Source organism: Cibotium barometz, chromosome 46 (genome assembly GCF_041138505.1).
Source record: "Cibotium barometz isolate CiBa-2024 chromosome 46, ASM4113850v1, whole genome shotgun sequence".
Taxonomy (NCBI): Eukaryota; Viridiplantae; Streptophyta; class Polypodiopsida; order Cyatheales; family Cibotiaceae; genus Cibotium; species Cibotium barometz.
The window spans coordinates 9,412,888-9,430,321 of NC_141091.1; the positions used below are offsets into that span (position 1 = coordinate 9,412,888).

The 17,434-nt window shown below is 45.6% G+C and overlaps 1 protein-coding gene across 4 annotated transcripts in view; it reads right to left on the reverse strand.

Annotated features, from left to right (window-relative positions):
* Nucleotides 1-17,434, reverse strand: part of LOC147611849 (uncharacterized) — an 83,479-nt gene that overhangs the window by 15,414 nt on the left and 50,631 nt on the right. For all 4 annotated transcript variants that reach the window (XM_086783723.1, XM_086783727.1, XM_086783726.1 and 1 more), the window contains 4 exons: nucleotides 13,379-13,535; nucleotides 13,160-13,256; nucleotides 2,326-2,432; nucleotides 602-708 (listed from right to left, as the gene is read on the reverse strand). In XM_086783723.1, the coding sequence (XP_086639849.1) occupies nucleotides 602-708; nucleotides 2,326-2,432; nucleotides 13,160-13,256; nucleotides 13,379-13,535 (468 nt within the window). The remainder of the gene's footprint in view (nucleotides 1-601; nucleotides 709-2,325; nucleotides 2,433-13,159; nucleotides 13,257-13,378; nucleotides 13,536-17,434) is intronic.

Consider the following 17,434-nt stretch of genomic DNA (forward strand, 5'->3'; position numbering starts at 1 on the left):
TGCCCTACAGTGTAGGAGGGTGGACGGTCTCCTAACTCTCCTATCCTACGCTCCTATGTCCTTGTTGTCTTGGAACATGCATTTCAGGAGGACTGATGCATGTGACAGTCAAAATACTCATATTTTGTGGGAGCTCTTCCACTAAGAAATGATACAGTAGATCCTCTCAAGCTTCTCTGGAGACCAAGAAGGTCACCATATTTTTATGGTTGACTACTAACTCACTGTCCGTGGTTTGATGTAATTGGGGTATATAAATTTTGGACTCTTTTGTTATGTCATCTCCCTTTACCTTAGCCTTCGCATTAATGTTCTTGTTTTATGGTTGAACTTGATGCATGTCATAACTAGTCGAAGATAAAATGTATTGAATTTGACAGCTTCATGAAGATATATCAGTACTTTGACAATAACAATCAGCCTCTGATTCCAACAAAACTACATCACTTCAGGAGAAAAACAAAAGACAACATATAGCATTCCATGATAAAGCCTCAATTTGCACAACATTACCAAACCCACAACCCACATGGCACAGAGCCAACTTGAGTACCCATATATCAAAAGCAAGGGTAGGGGCAAGATGCATGTACCAACTTACATTGATAAGTCTTATAGCTGTGTCTGCACCAATTACAAATGTGCTGTTTGGAAAGAGCTCTGCTTTTTTGAAGAAGTATGGTTGATTAGTGAAGACTACAGTTCTACCTGTTTCAAAAAAAAACACACACACACAATAAAAGGACTTGAAGAGATAGGTGTGTACGAGTCCCATTTAGCAAAATGCTCAACATGTTTTGAGGAAACAAAAAATTCGCCATGAAAAAGAAAAGAATCTTACACCTGTCTTCTAGATGTGCTACAAATGGACTTGGAATAGTTACAAATCCAAAAGGCATCTTCACAAGATACTGGCCTCTCTTATGTTTGCTACCACACCCATATCGCCACAAATGACACATCTGCATCTCAACCATGTCTTTTAGGTGAATTATGCCACCTCACATGGGAATGTCCCGCCATGCAAGAAGCACCTAACCTCCACTGACCTATTGTCCAAAGGCTCAGCCAGTGTCACATGACCCCTCAATGCTACTATTGAAAAGGGTAAAAGAAGATGACACTGTTTCAGATTCATAACCAAGAACTTTGGAGAAGTTATATTGGGCATGATTCGACAAATGATAGTCTTTTTTTTCTTCAAACCATACAAACTAACAAGGTCTGTCGTCCAGTTTTTGAATAAATACAGGACAAGAAACAAATTGTAAACATAAATTCAATGTGGATACTAGACAAAAGGCATGTAAGAAAACCGCCCACTCCAATCACCACTTGTGATAAGAACTTCAAGGCAAAGCTTTTCTAGCTACCCAATACATGTGTCGTTAACAATCTCACCTCTGATCCAACAAGGCCCAGCTAACCCACCAGCTTCATGCCATGATTCTAAATATCAGTGGGTGCCTTGGTTCAGCATCAGATAGCAGTTGATGGTGGATTAATGTTGACATTATGTCATGAAAACTCTTTGGGTGGTATAGGTGGAGTTGCCCAAACCTTAAGACTTGTCAAATAGTAGTTACATTGGTTACTGAGACCCTTACTATAAGCGACGTAGCTCAAGGTAGCCGAAGGCATGGGCATTATTAGCACAATCACACCGACCCTTCCCTCAAATAAATTTTGAATTTGCAAAAAAACTTTAAACTACATAAAGCAGCTAATTGATACACAATTCACTTGGAGCTTTGGCTCCAATTAGGATCGCAAATCATCAGCCACGGGAATGGAAAGCTAAACTCCATCAAAGATAAGTCCATCTATTCAAATCTGAGCTTAAGCGAAGCTACACGAATGATTTCTAAAAGTTAATTATTAAAAGGCGCACTCACCCTTCACTCGATATTCATGTATTAATACCCCTTTTTATTGCAGAATCAACTGACAATTATGTACAAAGCATAAATGGACAGCAAGAAAATGCTTGAGGGATCCTCTTGTCCCACACCGGTTCTGCTGAGATGGTGGCTTACCTCTAGGTTTCCTTAGGGCTCAACTCATGTATACACTATCAACCACCCATCTCTTTCATGTCAGAGTACCTTTTTGTCCATATGCAGTTATAAAATTTGTTGCCACAACATTATACAAGTTCATTTACTCCCAATTATTGGTTCATTATCAAAGCTAAAAACTCTTTCTTCTCTCTTTTAGCCCAGCAAAGCCACTGCTTACCATTGCAATGCACACACGGAGAACATATCAAAAACCTTAACATATGGCACTAATGACGCACTGAACAGCTTGAAGAATAAGATCTACCCGCTTTCTTGAACTGGCTGGCTCGTAATTTGATTTCTTCAAGCAAAAGAGGTGGTTTGTCTGCATTGATTACTGAAATTTCAAATACTGGAATCCCTGAGACCGAACTGCAAAACATAGAATGATACATGATACCATATATGACTTTCCTCTTTTAAAACCACAAAAAGATACATCTCTTAGTTTTGTTTTATGGGAACACAAAGAAACTGAATATTTTCAAAAACTCTGCCCAGACCAGGTTGACCCCACCATAAGTACCCAATGCTGGTTGATCATTTAACTCTAAATAGTACATAGTCTTAGAGAGATGAAAAGGGCATGTACAAATTTTTCTTTGCAAATTTTAATTTAAATAGTCTTTACTCATATGATGGTATGCAAGAGTCACAACATGCTGGCTGAAATTTCAATGGAGCCTTTCTATCTTTGATTTCAATGGGAACCTAGAGCTCTTTTTCTTGGTTTGCAGCTGATGAAAAAAACTGGTTCTTGAATATTCCACTTCTTAGGCTTTCAGAACGATGAGCGCTGGACCTCCCGCTTCCCCCCTGCGCACCTGCTGTCCCCCATCGCCTAGCCCTTTCCTCACGCCCCCCCATTGCCTACTCTCTGCACCCCCCTGCCCCCCATCCCCATCCCCATCCTCGAGCTAGGCCGTGCCTTGCCCTGCGCACAGCCCCCTTTCAGCTGCCGCCCCTGCCCTTTCAGCTGTCCCCTCCCACCCTTCCTCCCTGCTGAGCCTCACCAGACCTGCCTTCTCCTCCTCTGCTTATCCAGCCTCGCACCCCCCCACACCTTCCGTGTTTTTCCTGTGTGTGCCCCTTTCATTCACCTCTCTGCCACCTCCCGGTTCTACACTCCCCGCTCCTCTCTAGCCCTCCGCAGGTGTTTAGCTTCTGGGTTGTTCATAGGCAAGAGTAGGCACTTCTGGTCTTTCACCTTCCAGGAAGACTCTATGGCAGCCGCTCCATCATCCCTGACCAAGGCCACCAGATCCCTAGCTCTTAGCTTCGACAGTATCCCTCTTTCTTGGTTGCAGTATCGTAGGGAGCCACTCTGCACGCCGACAAATCCAGGATTTGCTCCAAGCAGCCATCATCAACGAGCCTGGCAAAATCACCATCATCCATTTTCTTGGGCTTGGCTACTCTCATGTGGAGTTTGATTCACCCGCAGTGGCTGATCATGTGTGAGGGTCTCCCAAATCTCCTGGGCTCTTCTGGCGATCTCTGGGGCTTGGATCAAGCAGTTAGGGATGCAGACACTCTGCTGACACTCTAGTTTCCATGTGTCCTCTGGGAGGAGGACAACTGGCGAATGATCTGACTGCGTGGCGCCCTATGAGAATACCGATCAAACTTCCTCCGCCACAAGCCCACTCATCCACGTAAAATCTGTCGATGCACAAGAGGTTCGGTCTTTGCATCCTCTGGTTTGATCTGAGAAGTGAAGGCTTCTTAGTGCGCCGCCAAACTGTGGTAAGTGCCACGGAACTTGTCCCCTTAGGGAGAGGACCAGCTTCTCCCAAGCCATGTACTCACTCCTTGTGATAGTATCCGAGCCTACTCCCTGCCTGTCCTCTGGGTCCTCCAGCATGCTTAAATCTCCACGTGTGCACCAAAAATGTCACATGCACTCTGCACTCAGTGCATGGTGACAAGATGGCTCATCATCAGAAGTGCAATAGTTGTACAGTTTTAGAACCCAGTAGGATGATATTTGTCGTACGCCGTGACCCCATTGTACATCCTCAGTCCAGGATAAGTCAGGCACGAGCTACGTAGGTCATTCCTCAGCCTTAGTGGGTCAGTCAGTCAGTCAAGTCCCTTAACCCACTTGGAGAGAATCATTCATGCATGTAGAGTCAGTAGAAGCCTTAGGGTTTGCATCAGAAAGCACTTTGCATCTTGCATAATATGCATACATATGCATGTGCATCATTTAGAACATCCCCAAAGTCTTAGGGAATTTACTGGGATTTATCTGGTATTTTTCCCATATTTATTAGTATTTATTTATCATTATTTGCATTATTGGGCATTTATAAATATTAATTTTATTTAATGACCAACCTCCAGTTAGTATAAATAGGCTTGCCTAGAGCCTCTTTTGCTCATTCAGTCTTCATTGTGCTAAGAGCTCTCCTCTCTCTTGCTTTCAGCCTAAGACTAATCCAGCTCTAGTGCCCATAAGCTTTCTTCTCCAGTCCCTTGAGATCCATAGCTTCAGCCCAGCCCTAGGTGCTTGCATTCAGCCCTGATTCAGCCTCAGTTCAGGCCCAGATTCAGCATACCCCTCAGCTCAGTTCCACGCCAGAAATCAGTAGTTAGCAGCCTGCAGATACCTGCGTTTTGGTGCAGCCGTACAGCAGTCCATCTGTGTTTTGCTCCAGCCGTACAGCATCAGCCCTGCAGTCCTCTGTTGCTCATGCGTTTCAGTCCACAGCCCTCTCCAGCCCTCAGCGTTTCTGTCCACAGCAGATTCCAGCCCTGAAGCAACAGTCTACAGCAGTTTCCAGCCCCGAAACAGTTGTTTGCATCAGTGTCCAGCATTCTGTGCATCATCAACACATTCAGCAGTCATCTGGTGAAGGTAACACAGCATTCATATGTGTTTTCAGCATTCTAACAGTGTGTACAACAGTCCACCTTCTTCTTCTTTGAGCCTCAGGTGTGCAGCCCTTACTCATGCCCTTGGGAGGAGTGCATAGGCTCGAGATCAAGTCATTGAGGTGTTTCTACAGCAGTGTACAGATCAGCCGCTCTCCGATCCTCCAAGATCTTGCGTTTGGCTTATCTACAGTCCAAAGTCATTCTCTCTAAAGTAATAAAGCAAATACTATCTCGTTATCGGGATAGGGGGCCCTTCAGTGGGTAATTCGGGACCCAATCTGGTGTACAGTTCTCATATCTCTCTCTCATCTCTTTAAAGTTTGAAGTAAATGAAATGGATTGCTAAACTCACGAAACTCAGGATACAGAAGACGGTGTGAGCATATTGTGTGACAGGATCAACCAATACAAAGACTTCCGCTGCATATCACATTGGTATCAGATTCAGATAGTCCACACACACCGTATCCTAGCGTGGGGGCATCCTCGGATGGTTAGATTGCGTTCCGGCACGACCACCGACTTCAGCATCATGTCTACACGAGAGAGTACTCATCAGCCGGAAGACGTCTCCCCCGAAGGAGACCTTGCTCTTCCGCCTACAGCAGACACCATAGCTCTTCTAAGAGCTCAGAACCAGCTACTCATGGAGCGTCTCCAACTCTTGGAGACAGCAGCACGTCCTTCTACACCTCCAACTCTTGGAGGCAGCAGCAGCACGTCCTTCTACACCTCCAGCAGCACCCGACTACATCTCCCTCTTCTTTCAGATGGAACAACAAAGGAGAGAGGACGAGGCCCGAAGGAGAAGAGAAAAAGAAGAAAGACAGGACTATGAGGAAGCCCAACGCAGGATCGACGAAGACCGGCGTCAGGCTGAACTCGCCGCTCGGGAACACCAACGTGAGCTTGATCGAGAACGTATGTTACTCGAACACCAACGCGAAAAGGAGGCCATACACCTGAGGTATCAGCAGCTCTCCTCAGTCTCCCCAGTCATAGGTGTCACCAGCCAGCATCCCGCAGCAGCAACCACCATCATTCGCAGTCAACCGAATTTCAGCAAGTATGATGGTAAGTGTGATCATTCTTCAGTTAATCAATTTGTTCATCAATTTAATGCTCATTTTCCATTAGCTAGGATCACAGACCCTCAAGACAAAGTCCACTTAGCGGCTCCCCATCTCACTGGTGAGGCAGTCACTTGGTGGCAGCATTGGTCTAGTATTCATACTGACCAAGCCACAGGTGTCACAGCCTTTGACTGGGACATCTTTGTCCATGACCTGAAGACCAGATTTCTCCCGCCCCAGTACATGACCGGTCTGAAAGACGAGTTCTATGGACTCAGACAGAACGGTTCCCCAGTGCTTCAGTTTTCCGGTAAGGTTATTACTTTAGCACAGCAGTTAGGGTTATCTGAGCAGGCCAAGATGGAGCAATTCATTCGTGGATTGGACTCCAACATTCGGTTCACAGTTCGTAACTTTGAACCAAGTACTTATGACCGGGCTTTGACTCTCGCTCAGAATGAAGAAATGAAGCTCAATGGGAGCAAGCCCAAGCAGGTATCTCAGTCCAGTACCAAACCCCAGCAGCAGCAATCTGCTGCACAGTCAGGGAAAGGTAACGCATCTTCTAAAGATGCTAAGAAGGACAGCAGTAATAGCTCCAGTTCAGGGGGTAAAAAGGATAAAGAACCTAAGAAAACCCCTGATGAAAAGGCTAAAGCAGGCATTACTGGAGGTTATCTTCCTCCAGAGGAGCAAAAGAAGTACCAGTCAGAAAATAGATGTTTTTTCTCTCATATTATAGGGCATGGTAAGAAGGATTGCCACAAATGGCAAGCGGCACAAGCTGCCAAAGCTCCTTCTGCCACAGTTGCCACAGCTTCCCCAGCTCCTCCAGCCCCGCCTACTACCTCAAATGCAGTTCAACTTTTACCTTCCATGCATCCTATGCCATCCGTGGTATTTGATGCTAAGCAGGAGGGTGAGAGCGATGCTGCTCAGAAGAGCCTTATCCGAGCTTATGGCTCTGCCCAGGGCCGACAGTTTGTAGTCCTTTTCGATATGGGTAGTTCTGAAGACGCCATCTCTCCCCAGTTGGCTAATAAATTGAACTGCACTTTAGTCCCATATCATTTGGATGTGGACGGGTTTACACCTGGTCTTCGCACCCACATTTCCCAGAAGGCACAGCAGTTTGCCTTTGAAGTTCAGAAGGCCTCATTTCAACGAGATTTCATCGTCTCCCCTCTGTTAGGGTGTGACATGATCTTAGAAATTCAATGGTTCCGTCAGTATGAGCCTATTCCCGATTGGGGGCAGGACACTTTTACTATTTGTAAAGGTTTTCCTGAGCCTGTCATGATTCGTGGGGATAGAAGCATTCTTGGCATCCCATTGATTTCACATCTCCAGGCCAGACGAGCTATCCGCAAGGGAGCAAAAGGAGCACTCCTTTATGTTCGTGCTCAAACAGCCTCTCCCTCATTAGTAGCATCCCTTACATCTTCAGTCCCTCAGTTAGCAGACCTCCTATCCAGACACCAGGACATTATGCTTAGGGACGATCTCCCACCCAGTCTCCCACCCTCTCGCCTTGAGGACCATCACATTGATTTGGTCCCTGGATCAGATCCTCCTAGCAGGTTTCCCTATCGTCTTTCCAAGACTTTAGAGGGCGAGTTGGAAAAGCAGTTATCTGAGCTTCTCCGAGCCGGATTCATTCGGCCTTCTTCCTCCCCATTTGCTGCACCTATCCTATTTGTCCAAAAGAAGGACAAGTCTGCACGCCTTTGTGTAGACTACAGGGCATTAAACAAACTCACTATCAAGAATAAGTTTCCTATGCCCAGGATAAAGTACATTTTGGAGCGTTTAGATGGTGCTAAGTTTTTCACTAGGATCGACCTCAAGAGTGGTTACCATCACGTCCGCATTTTTGAAGCTGACATTCCAAAAACAGCTTTCAGGACAGAGCGTGGTCACTACGAGTTCGTAGTCATGCCTTTTGGGCTTACAAATGCACCCACAACGTTCAATAAGATGATGTCTAGGATTTTCGCAGTCCATATTGGGAAGTGTGTTTTCATATTCCTTGATGACATACTAGTCTTCTCAGCCACTACGAAGCAGCATGAGAAAGATGTGGAGAAAGTCTTGCAACTTTTGCGAGATAATCAGCTCTACATAAACGCCAAAAAGTCTATCTTTGGTGTTAAGGAAGTTCAGTATTTGGGCTACATCATCGGTTCCGATGGGAATAGACTGGACCCCTCAAAGGTTCAAGAGATCTTAGCTTGGGATATTCCTAAGACCGCCCAAGAAATCCGTTCATTCGTAGGTCTTTGTCAGGCCTATAGCACACATGTCCATCAGTTTTCCAACCTTGCAGCACCTCTTCCCGACTTGCTCAAGGGGGTGAAGACTCGCAAGCAGAAAGTCTCAGTTACAGGTAAGGCACTTGATGCATTCCGTGCACTCCAGAAAGCTGCCTCAGAAGCACTTGTATTAAAGTTAGCATCATGGGACGAACCTTTCGAGGTCATCACCGATGCCAGCAATGTAGCCATAGGTGCAGTCCTCCAGCAGGAAAATAGACCCGTGGCATATTACAGCAGAAAGTTGGATGTCGCCGAAAAGAATTATTCGGTATATGACAAAGAGCTTTTGGGTGTGATCACAGCGCTCAAACATTGAAAGCCTTTTCTTTATGGGCAGGCTTTCACAGTGAAAACAGACCACCAAGCACTTAAGTGGCTTCAGACTATGCCAAGTGCCCAGTGGAGTGATCGACAGGCCAGGTGGAGTCAAATCTTCCAACAGTTTGGAGGTATGATTGAATACATCCCTGGTAAGCATAACCCAGTAGCCGATGCTCTCAGTCGAAAGTCCAGCATCCAGGCAGTCCAAGAAGCTACCATTCTCGAAATCACGAGGAAGGACTTAGATAGTATGAAAGACCAATATGTCGACTCCCCTGAGTTTGGTACTCAGTATAGTTTGGCCCTCACTTCTGAGCCTGGCCACTATTCAGTACAGAACGGTTGGTTGTTCTGTCTCTGTGTTACTCGGGAAAAGCATTCTGCTCTTCTCCACGATGCCCATGACTCCTTAGTTGGAGGACATAGGGGTATCAACAGTACCCTCGAGAAATTAGAACGGTCCTTTTATTGGCCAAAGATGAGGCGTGATGTCTATGCACATGTACAAGCCTGTAAGATTTGTCAAAAAGTCAAGGTTCCCCATACAAAGAAGGCAGGTTTACTTCAACCTTTGCCTATCCCCGACGGACCTTTCATCGACATATCTATGGACTTTGTAGGGCCTCTACCAGCATCCACTGGATCACGTAACACTCAGTGTTTTACCATTGTGGATCGCTTTAGTAAGTTCTGCATGCTCATCCCATGCAAGCATACGGCCACAGCCGAGGACGTAGCCCGTCTGTTTCTCAAGCATTGGTATCCAATTTGTGGTTTGCCTAGCACCATAACATCAGACAGAGGATGATGAGGTGGGGAGTCAACTAGGTTGACCATGTTGACATGGAGGGTGGAGGTGAACTCTCTGCCAATGGCTAGTGCCATCCGGTTAGGTGTTTAAGAGGCCTCCCAAGCTTGTCTAACCAAGATCTCCTAAACACAGTCCAACACAAGATTAGAGGAAACCGGTGCAAGCAAGCTCACCACCCAACCATAGGATTAGTATTTCGATCCACCCCCAAGCCAAGGGCTAAGAGTCCACTCCACAGATACATGCCAATCAGCACTGGCATCCCATACCACTAGTGCCTGCCCATAAGGACCCTCGGCAAGACTATCAACGATCCGCCATGCCCACAGCAAGAGTAGAAACTTTGGTCCAAGCACGTACCCATCAAAAGTGAACCACACTTCTTGACTACACAATAAGAATCCAAGGCATCACTTATATAGTTATAACTATTGCTATAAAGAGCTAACCTGCTGTAAATAGCCAGTAGCCTACTTTTATTAATTCTGAACCTTAGCCCTCTGTATCTGCCTGCTATCTCCTAATCCCGGTCCCCTAACCTTACTGGATTAGGCTTGCTAATTTTAGGATTAGCTCCAGGTACATAACATACTTCCCCTCCTTTGACATTTCCACTCTTGGAAACAAAATCTGTCTAAGAAAGAAAATTGGGGAACCTATGCCCTAGGGTTCAGCTTATTTCCCTAAAATCTTCACAGTTTCCGGTTCATGTGGAACACAAGACAAGTCCTCAACCTCAACAAGTTTTTGCAGGGTCACAATGCTATCCTGAACTCCCAGCATCTCTTTCATTCTATTGACATGAAAGGTTGGATGAACTTTCACATTCTGAGGCAGCTCTGGTAAGCCACCTCTCCAATCTTTTTAAGGATCCAAAAAGGTCCACAGTACCTAGGGGATAACTTCAAAACCTTCCCCGTCCGTAACATCTCTGAACTCTTGGGTATACTAGCATTCCCTTGGATAACTCCCTTGGCGAACGTTGTCTATCAACATGAAGCCGTGCTATATCCTAAGCATTCCTAATAGAATCTCTAGCTCTGGCTAACATCTCCTGCCAAGAAATCCCTAGCCGCATTATTTTGAATACCCGTAAGTCCCATAGCTATGGGAGATCTGGGTTGGTATTCGTACATCAGCATAAACGGGTTGTAATCAGTGGCCGCATGCTTAGCTCTATTATGGCAAACTCGACCATCGGGATGTACCTCTCCAAGTCTAATGGTCTTTTGGAGACATGCACAAAGCATATCCTCCAAAACCTGATGCACCCTGTGCCTACCCATCGAACTAAGGATGATTAGAGGAACTCAAACTTAGCTTGGTCTCCAATTTCTGGAAGACTAGCTACCAAAAAATGTCTAGTAATGGATGGGATGCCGGTTGACCCGGCCACCATTGTTTTAGGCCAAGAGAGGCGGTAGCAACAATCGACTCTAGACTGCCAGAGATCACCACCCTTTTACAGAGTGTAGCTCAGGACAATCTCACCTGGTTCAAAGAGCAGGAGAGGAGTCTTGGTCGGGGCCTAGCCTCGCTGTAGCGGCTGCAAGAAAAGACCCCAGACAATCCGTGGGTGGAGTCTCTGATGGAGGCAACCCACATGGAGATCCAATCGATCAAGAGGAGGAGGGTGGAGTATCAATATACCATGTCACGGCCTCCTTTTGGACTCAAGCAGGGGACACAGTCACCTATGATTTCTTTGAGACAGCAGCCCCTCACCATCACAGAGACGGGGTTCAGTGGCTGAGGAACCCAAATGGTACCATAGAGGCAGATGCCCCTCAAGTTCAGTCCATAGCCACAAATTTCTTCAGAGATCTCCTTTCAGCAGATTCTCTCACCTCACAAGTGGAGGCAGCAAGGGAGAAAGTTTGGCAACATACATGGGAGGTGGTGCACCCGGGCCTCCAAGCCCTCTTGTGCCCCCCTTTCTCTCTCATCGAGTTGCGAGATTCACTTCTATGGGGCAAGTGTCCACACCAGGATAGCTTGCCGATCTCTCTTTCTACGTCATCGGGATCTCATGGAAGGCGGTTTCATGGCCGCCTTCAATGAGATCATGGCCTAAGGTCACATGCCGGAACAACTCTCTAAGGGGCTGATTCACCTAATTCCGAAGGAAGGTGGTGACCATTTGGAGATTCGGTAGTGGCGCCCCATCACCTTCCTAGGAAGTGCTTACAAAATCCTCACCAAAGCCATCAGCCGATGCCTACAGCCTCATCTCCCCGACCTGATCCATGGCAGCCAAACCGGCTTCATCAAAACTAGGAGCATCTTGGATAAGATCTTCACCTTTTGGGAAGCGATAGCTACAGCCAGGGCTTCAGAGGGAGGACATGGCAATTCTACTCTTGGATTTTGAGAGGGCCTATGAAAGGCCGATTGGAGTTTTCTGGAGGGCACCATGCTTAGGATGGGTTTTCCAGCTAGATGGATTAGAGGTGTCTCCACCCTATATTCGGCAGCTCACACTTAGGTCCTCATCTAGGGGGCGATGCGGGACAGGTTTCCGATCTCAAGATCACTCAAACAAGGATGCTCCCTCGCCCCTTTCCTCTTCCTCTTCGCGGCCGGCAGACACAATGAGCAGCTTTCTCTCCACACAGGAGAGGACGCCAGGGTCTCCACCTCCCCATCAAATTCCAGGAGGAGCTACTTGACTCAAAGTTTGCAGACAACACAGCCGCCTACCTCTTGGGAGATGAGGGGAACCTTCAGAGATTTGCCCTCGCCATCAGGACTTTCTGCTTAGCCTCCGGGGCTTAGATCAACTCGCACAAGTCGTGTGGTTTTTGGGTGGGATCTTCACCCACCCTGGCTTGGCACCCAATTGAGTCATACGAGTGGATCCCCAAGGGAACCTCAGTTTGACACCTCGGGTGTCAGGTTGGGATTGACATCTCAGCAGCTAGCCCCCCTTCTTCTAAGCATTTGGAAGAAGATTTTGTACTGGAGCACTGCCTGCTTCTGGCCGCACGATCGTGGCCTTGTTCTTACTTGGTCTTTGTACGTGATAATGTTGAGCATGATGCTGTAAATCTCATAGATCAAGATAAGATTGATTTCTTAAGTTATTATGTTGATTGTTTGGTGACTCCCTACCTGGAGAGTTATACCCAGAGAGGCCAGAGGATCATTGTATTGACATAATCCCTGGTAGATCTCCTCCTAACCAACCTCCTTATAGGGTGAGTGCTGCCCAACAGGAGGAAATTATGACTCAAGTGAATGATTTGTTTGAAAAGGGGTTGATAAGGCCATTGATATCGTTGTAGGGTGCCTGTTATAACCTAATGTACACATACACATCCTGTTACAATCTCAACCTGCATCTAAAGCACCAAACCCACATACACATACACACGAGTAACACATGGAAAGCAGTTGACTCAGCAACCCAACCATAGACCATGCCCCCCCCCCCCCCCCCCCCCCCCCCAAAAAAAAAAAAGCCATGGGAATGTTGGATAGGACATAACGGCTGACTATGAGGCCTCTAGACACCAACCCACCTTGCCTGCGAGCAGCACCAGTGGACACGTCCCATACAACACCTGATAGTCACCCTTGGGTTCGGGAATCCATAGTATGCAGGGGCAACTTTTCATTACTCCAAAATCAAAATTTTACTAAAAATAGAACACACATGCATAAATTGATTGATGTCTGAAATTGAAAGCAAAAAAACACCTGCAAGCAGCATCCATTAGTTTCAAATGCCCTTCATGTAATGGATTGAACGATCCTGATAACACCACCCTCCTCGTGTCTTCACTATGTGGAGAACCTATTCTAGTCCATGAGAAAAATAAGTTTGAAAGAAATATTCTGAGATGAATTCATAGACCCACTGAGAGCTGCCCAGTTTAAATGGCATAACACCCCAAATCCATAATAGCCTTGCCTTACCTGATCCATATGCATATGGTATCATGCAAATTGTGCCTGCTAATAGTAGTCTGATCTGCTCATCCTCATCAAAAATTGTGACAGTCTCCAAGAGCTTTTCACTTTCTTGAATATCTAAGGGTACATCGATACAAACACCACTTGCAGATGCTAAAGCCTGTAAAAAGAGCAGCAACTCAAGTTTTTTAATCAAGAGGAAGAAAGTAACCTGCACATTGATCTTGGAGCACCTGTACATCTTAAGATACCCCCCCCCCAAAAAAATAAATAAATAAATAAATAAATAAATAAACTTCCAGGAGCATCAAAGCACTCGCAACAAAACTGAAAAACCTACTGCAGCAACACGTGAAAATAAGGATGTTAAGGACCCATATGTTATAGTACCAAATCAAAGGGGTGGAGGTTGGCTCACCTCCCAACCATAGGTCTAAATCCATAGACCACCCCTGAGCCCAGAGGCTAAGGCTTCCGTGTAATGTGTCAATAGTAGTAATGAAACGTGTTTGATACGTTTTTTATGAAACAAAATGTTTCGTACGTATGAAACCCGTTTCATATACAGCTTCATCATTATCCACATCTTGATTCTGAACATTGTTTTTATGTATAAATGTTGAACATTTATAGTGATGAATGTGGAAATAAACACATGCTAGGTGGTTCTGTAAATTGGCACCTAATAACTTAGAATTCTAGGTTTAAATAAAGCGGTTCTAGAGTGTGTGAACAGCCGCTAGTGTGTGGCTTCTTTTTTGTGTGGGGACAACCTCTTAAGAGGATCTTATGTAAGCAATGATGTATGTAGGTGACACCTCTTAGGGACACTTGGCATCATAGTTTGACATGTGGCATATGTGGTGGCAATATATGAATACACCTTGTAAAGAGGAGTCTCTCCTATAAAAGAACCATTATTATTGAGTGTGCCTAATCTTTCAACTTATCCTCTTGTTAATCACTCTTGTAAACCTTGTAATTAACCCTAATACCCAAGATCTAGTATCAGAGCGTCTACCAATCTTGTGTGCCTTTGCCAATTTCTGCCGCCGCCCAGAGGCGCCTTCCAAAGCCAATCGCCACCTAGAGCCAGCCACCGCCCATTTCCACCACCATCTTCAGCAGCGCTAGTGGACAACGCACCGCCACCCATCTCATCGGTAGAGCTATTGCAGGGAGAACCACCACAACCAGCAGCTTCACCCAGCAGTGGTTGAATCTGTGGCAGCTCCACCCAGATCCGGCGGCTCTGCCCAACACTGGTTGAATCTGTGACAACTCCACCCAGATCCGGCAGCACTCAGCCGTCTCCACCACAAAATGCCTAGATCCAGCAGCCCGAATTCTTGCCCTGCTAGTCGGTGCTGCTCACTCTTCTGTTGCTGCCTGTGCACTCCGTGCTCCACGCTTCTTGGCAAAGCTCCCCTTCACCATCATCACCAGCTGCCCGGGATCTTGTTCATCACTGGCAAGGACATTGAGGTATTGGTTCCTTGTTTTGAGGCTTTCTCTCAAAGATATCTTTTTGGATTAGGCATCGATAGGCACTCCAATTCTTGTGCACATATCTCGGAGCTTTGTTTTGCTCACTCAAGTATATGCCTTGGTTTTTAGTATCCTTTGGCAATCGCATCTTTATCTTGTCATATCCCGGTGCCATGAGTGCACACTCTCATTTTCTCTTGTGTTTTCAATAAGCTTTGGGTGCACAAAAGTTCTCAATCAAGGGGGGCTTCCTTGTTCATTGCACCTCATACAGCTTAAGGAAATCCCATAATGTGAGGATGTCACAAAAGTTCTCAATCAAGGGGGGGCTTTCTTGTTCACTTCACCTCATACAGCTCAAGGAAATCCCATATTGTAAGGCATAGTTGTCTTTGAAACTCACCCTGCTCATGAGGTACATAAAATACGTTATGGTACAAAACTATGCAAGCGAAACTAATGCGAAACTTTTTTTTGTTAATGGCCATTTTTTTTTCTTCTTTATTTCTACCTGTTTTGTTTTGCTGTTTTTTACGGCCATTTGGGCAAAAGGGGCTACCTCCTATCGACTTTGCATCTCTAAATGTGTACAAAGTGTTTTTTAAAGTGGACTGTACCTCTATCGAACTTATTTTTCCGAAATAAAATGTCCCATGCTGGTACCATGTTTTCGTACCCCTGTCTCGTTTCGTACCTTCGTACCTAACAACTATGTTGTGAGGATGTCGCAAAGAGCACCAATTTCTGACCTTTCTGGGTTTAGTGGATTCATGACAACTCTTTTAGTGGATTCATGACAACTCCTGACGGTCCCAACTACTCACTGTGGAGCTTCATGATGAAGAGTCTTTTGATAGCCAATGGGGTTGTGGGAGATTGTTACAGGGCAAGAGCCTCATCTTGCAGCTTTAGCAACCACGACCTCTTCGGCAACATCAACCACAACAAGACGAGGGACCCAAACTACAGCTCCAGTGGCACGAACTCCAACACAGCTCCCTCCACTCACTAAAGATCAAAGACGGTGGGATGCTTGTGATGCCCAAGCAATGGCCATGATCGCTCTTTCAATCAAGTAATCCATTATTCCTCACATCCGATCCTACAGCTCTCCAAGGGCTGCCTCAATGGTCCTCAAGACCATGTTCTAGTCCCGTAATGAAGCATGTGTCATGTACCTGATGCGGGAGCTGGCAACCTGACCATGAACAAGGAAGACTCCATATTAGATCACCTTACCAAGGTGATAGACCTTAAGGAATAGCTGCAGAATATTAATGAGGTAGTTGATAGAAGAAAATTGATCACCACTATTCTTAATTACTTACCTGAGTCCTATCAAAATTTTCACACTTCTCTAAATCTCTCTATGAGACGAGGAGGTAATCCTTTTACCTTTGAGGAGCTCGTTGGATTACTCCTGCATGAGGAGCAAACAAGGAAGCATAGATCCAAAGGCGATACCAGTAGAGGGGACCAAGCCTTCTATTCCAATGGCAAAGGCAAAGTCATAGGGTGACACCAAAAAAAAGAAAGGAAAGCATAATTATTAACACAAGCCGGGGAACTACATCAAAGAGTGTTGGAAGAGGCTTTGCCGAGTTGAAAGCTCGGCAAACTTTGCTACCTCCACCTCCAACAACGAAGCAACATCCTGAAGAAGAAGCAAACATAGCCCAGAATGAGTGGGCTTTCTAGCTACATTATCACTGTGGGGGAAAATGTTAAGTACTAACAGTGATGAATGTGGAAATAAACAGGTGCTAGGTGGTTGTGTCAACTGGCACCTAATAACTTAGCAAAACGGTTCTAGTGTGTGTGAGCAATCACTAGTGTGTGGGTTCCTTTGTGTGTGGGAACAACCTCTTAAGAGGATCTTATGTAAGCAATGATGTATGCACGTGACACCTCTTCGGGACACATGACATCTTAGTTTGACATGTGGTATGTGGTGGCAACATATGAATAGATTTTGTAAGGGGGGGGGGGGTCTCTCCTATAAAAGGACCATTATTATAATGCTTGAGTGTGCCTAATCTTTCACTTTATCTCGTGTCCCCTCTTGCTAATCACTCCCTAATACCTGACAATAAATTCAATAGGTTTTATAGCTTCTATGAGCTGCACAGTAGGGCAACATAAATTAGGTAACATCTATATGAATTTTGGGACCGGTTATATCCCCCCCCCCCCTCCTCTTTTGTATGAAACGTTTTTGAAACACCTGAGAAAGGTGTGAAACGTGTATGAGACACGTTTCATGAAACATCTGATGACTATGGCTGTGTCCAACGCCTAGGCACAAGCCTTTATTCATCTGACCACAACGGTAGGATACAATACAATAGAACCACTCAATAGGCTCATCCCACTTATATAGCCTCAATCAACCTATAAATAGTCACCGACTCATAAATAGCTATAATTTATGGGATAACACTTATAAACACCTTACCCCTTGTAATCGCAGCCTGTTACACTAATCCTCACCCCAGATTAGGCCCAACTAACCATGTGGCTAGCCTCACGTATGTACCAGGAGCTCATGTGCTTTCTGTTGGCATATGCTCA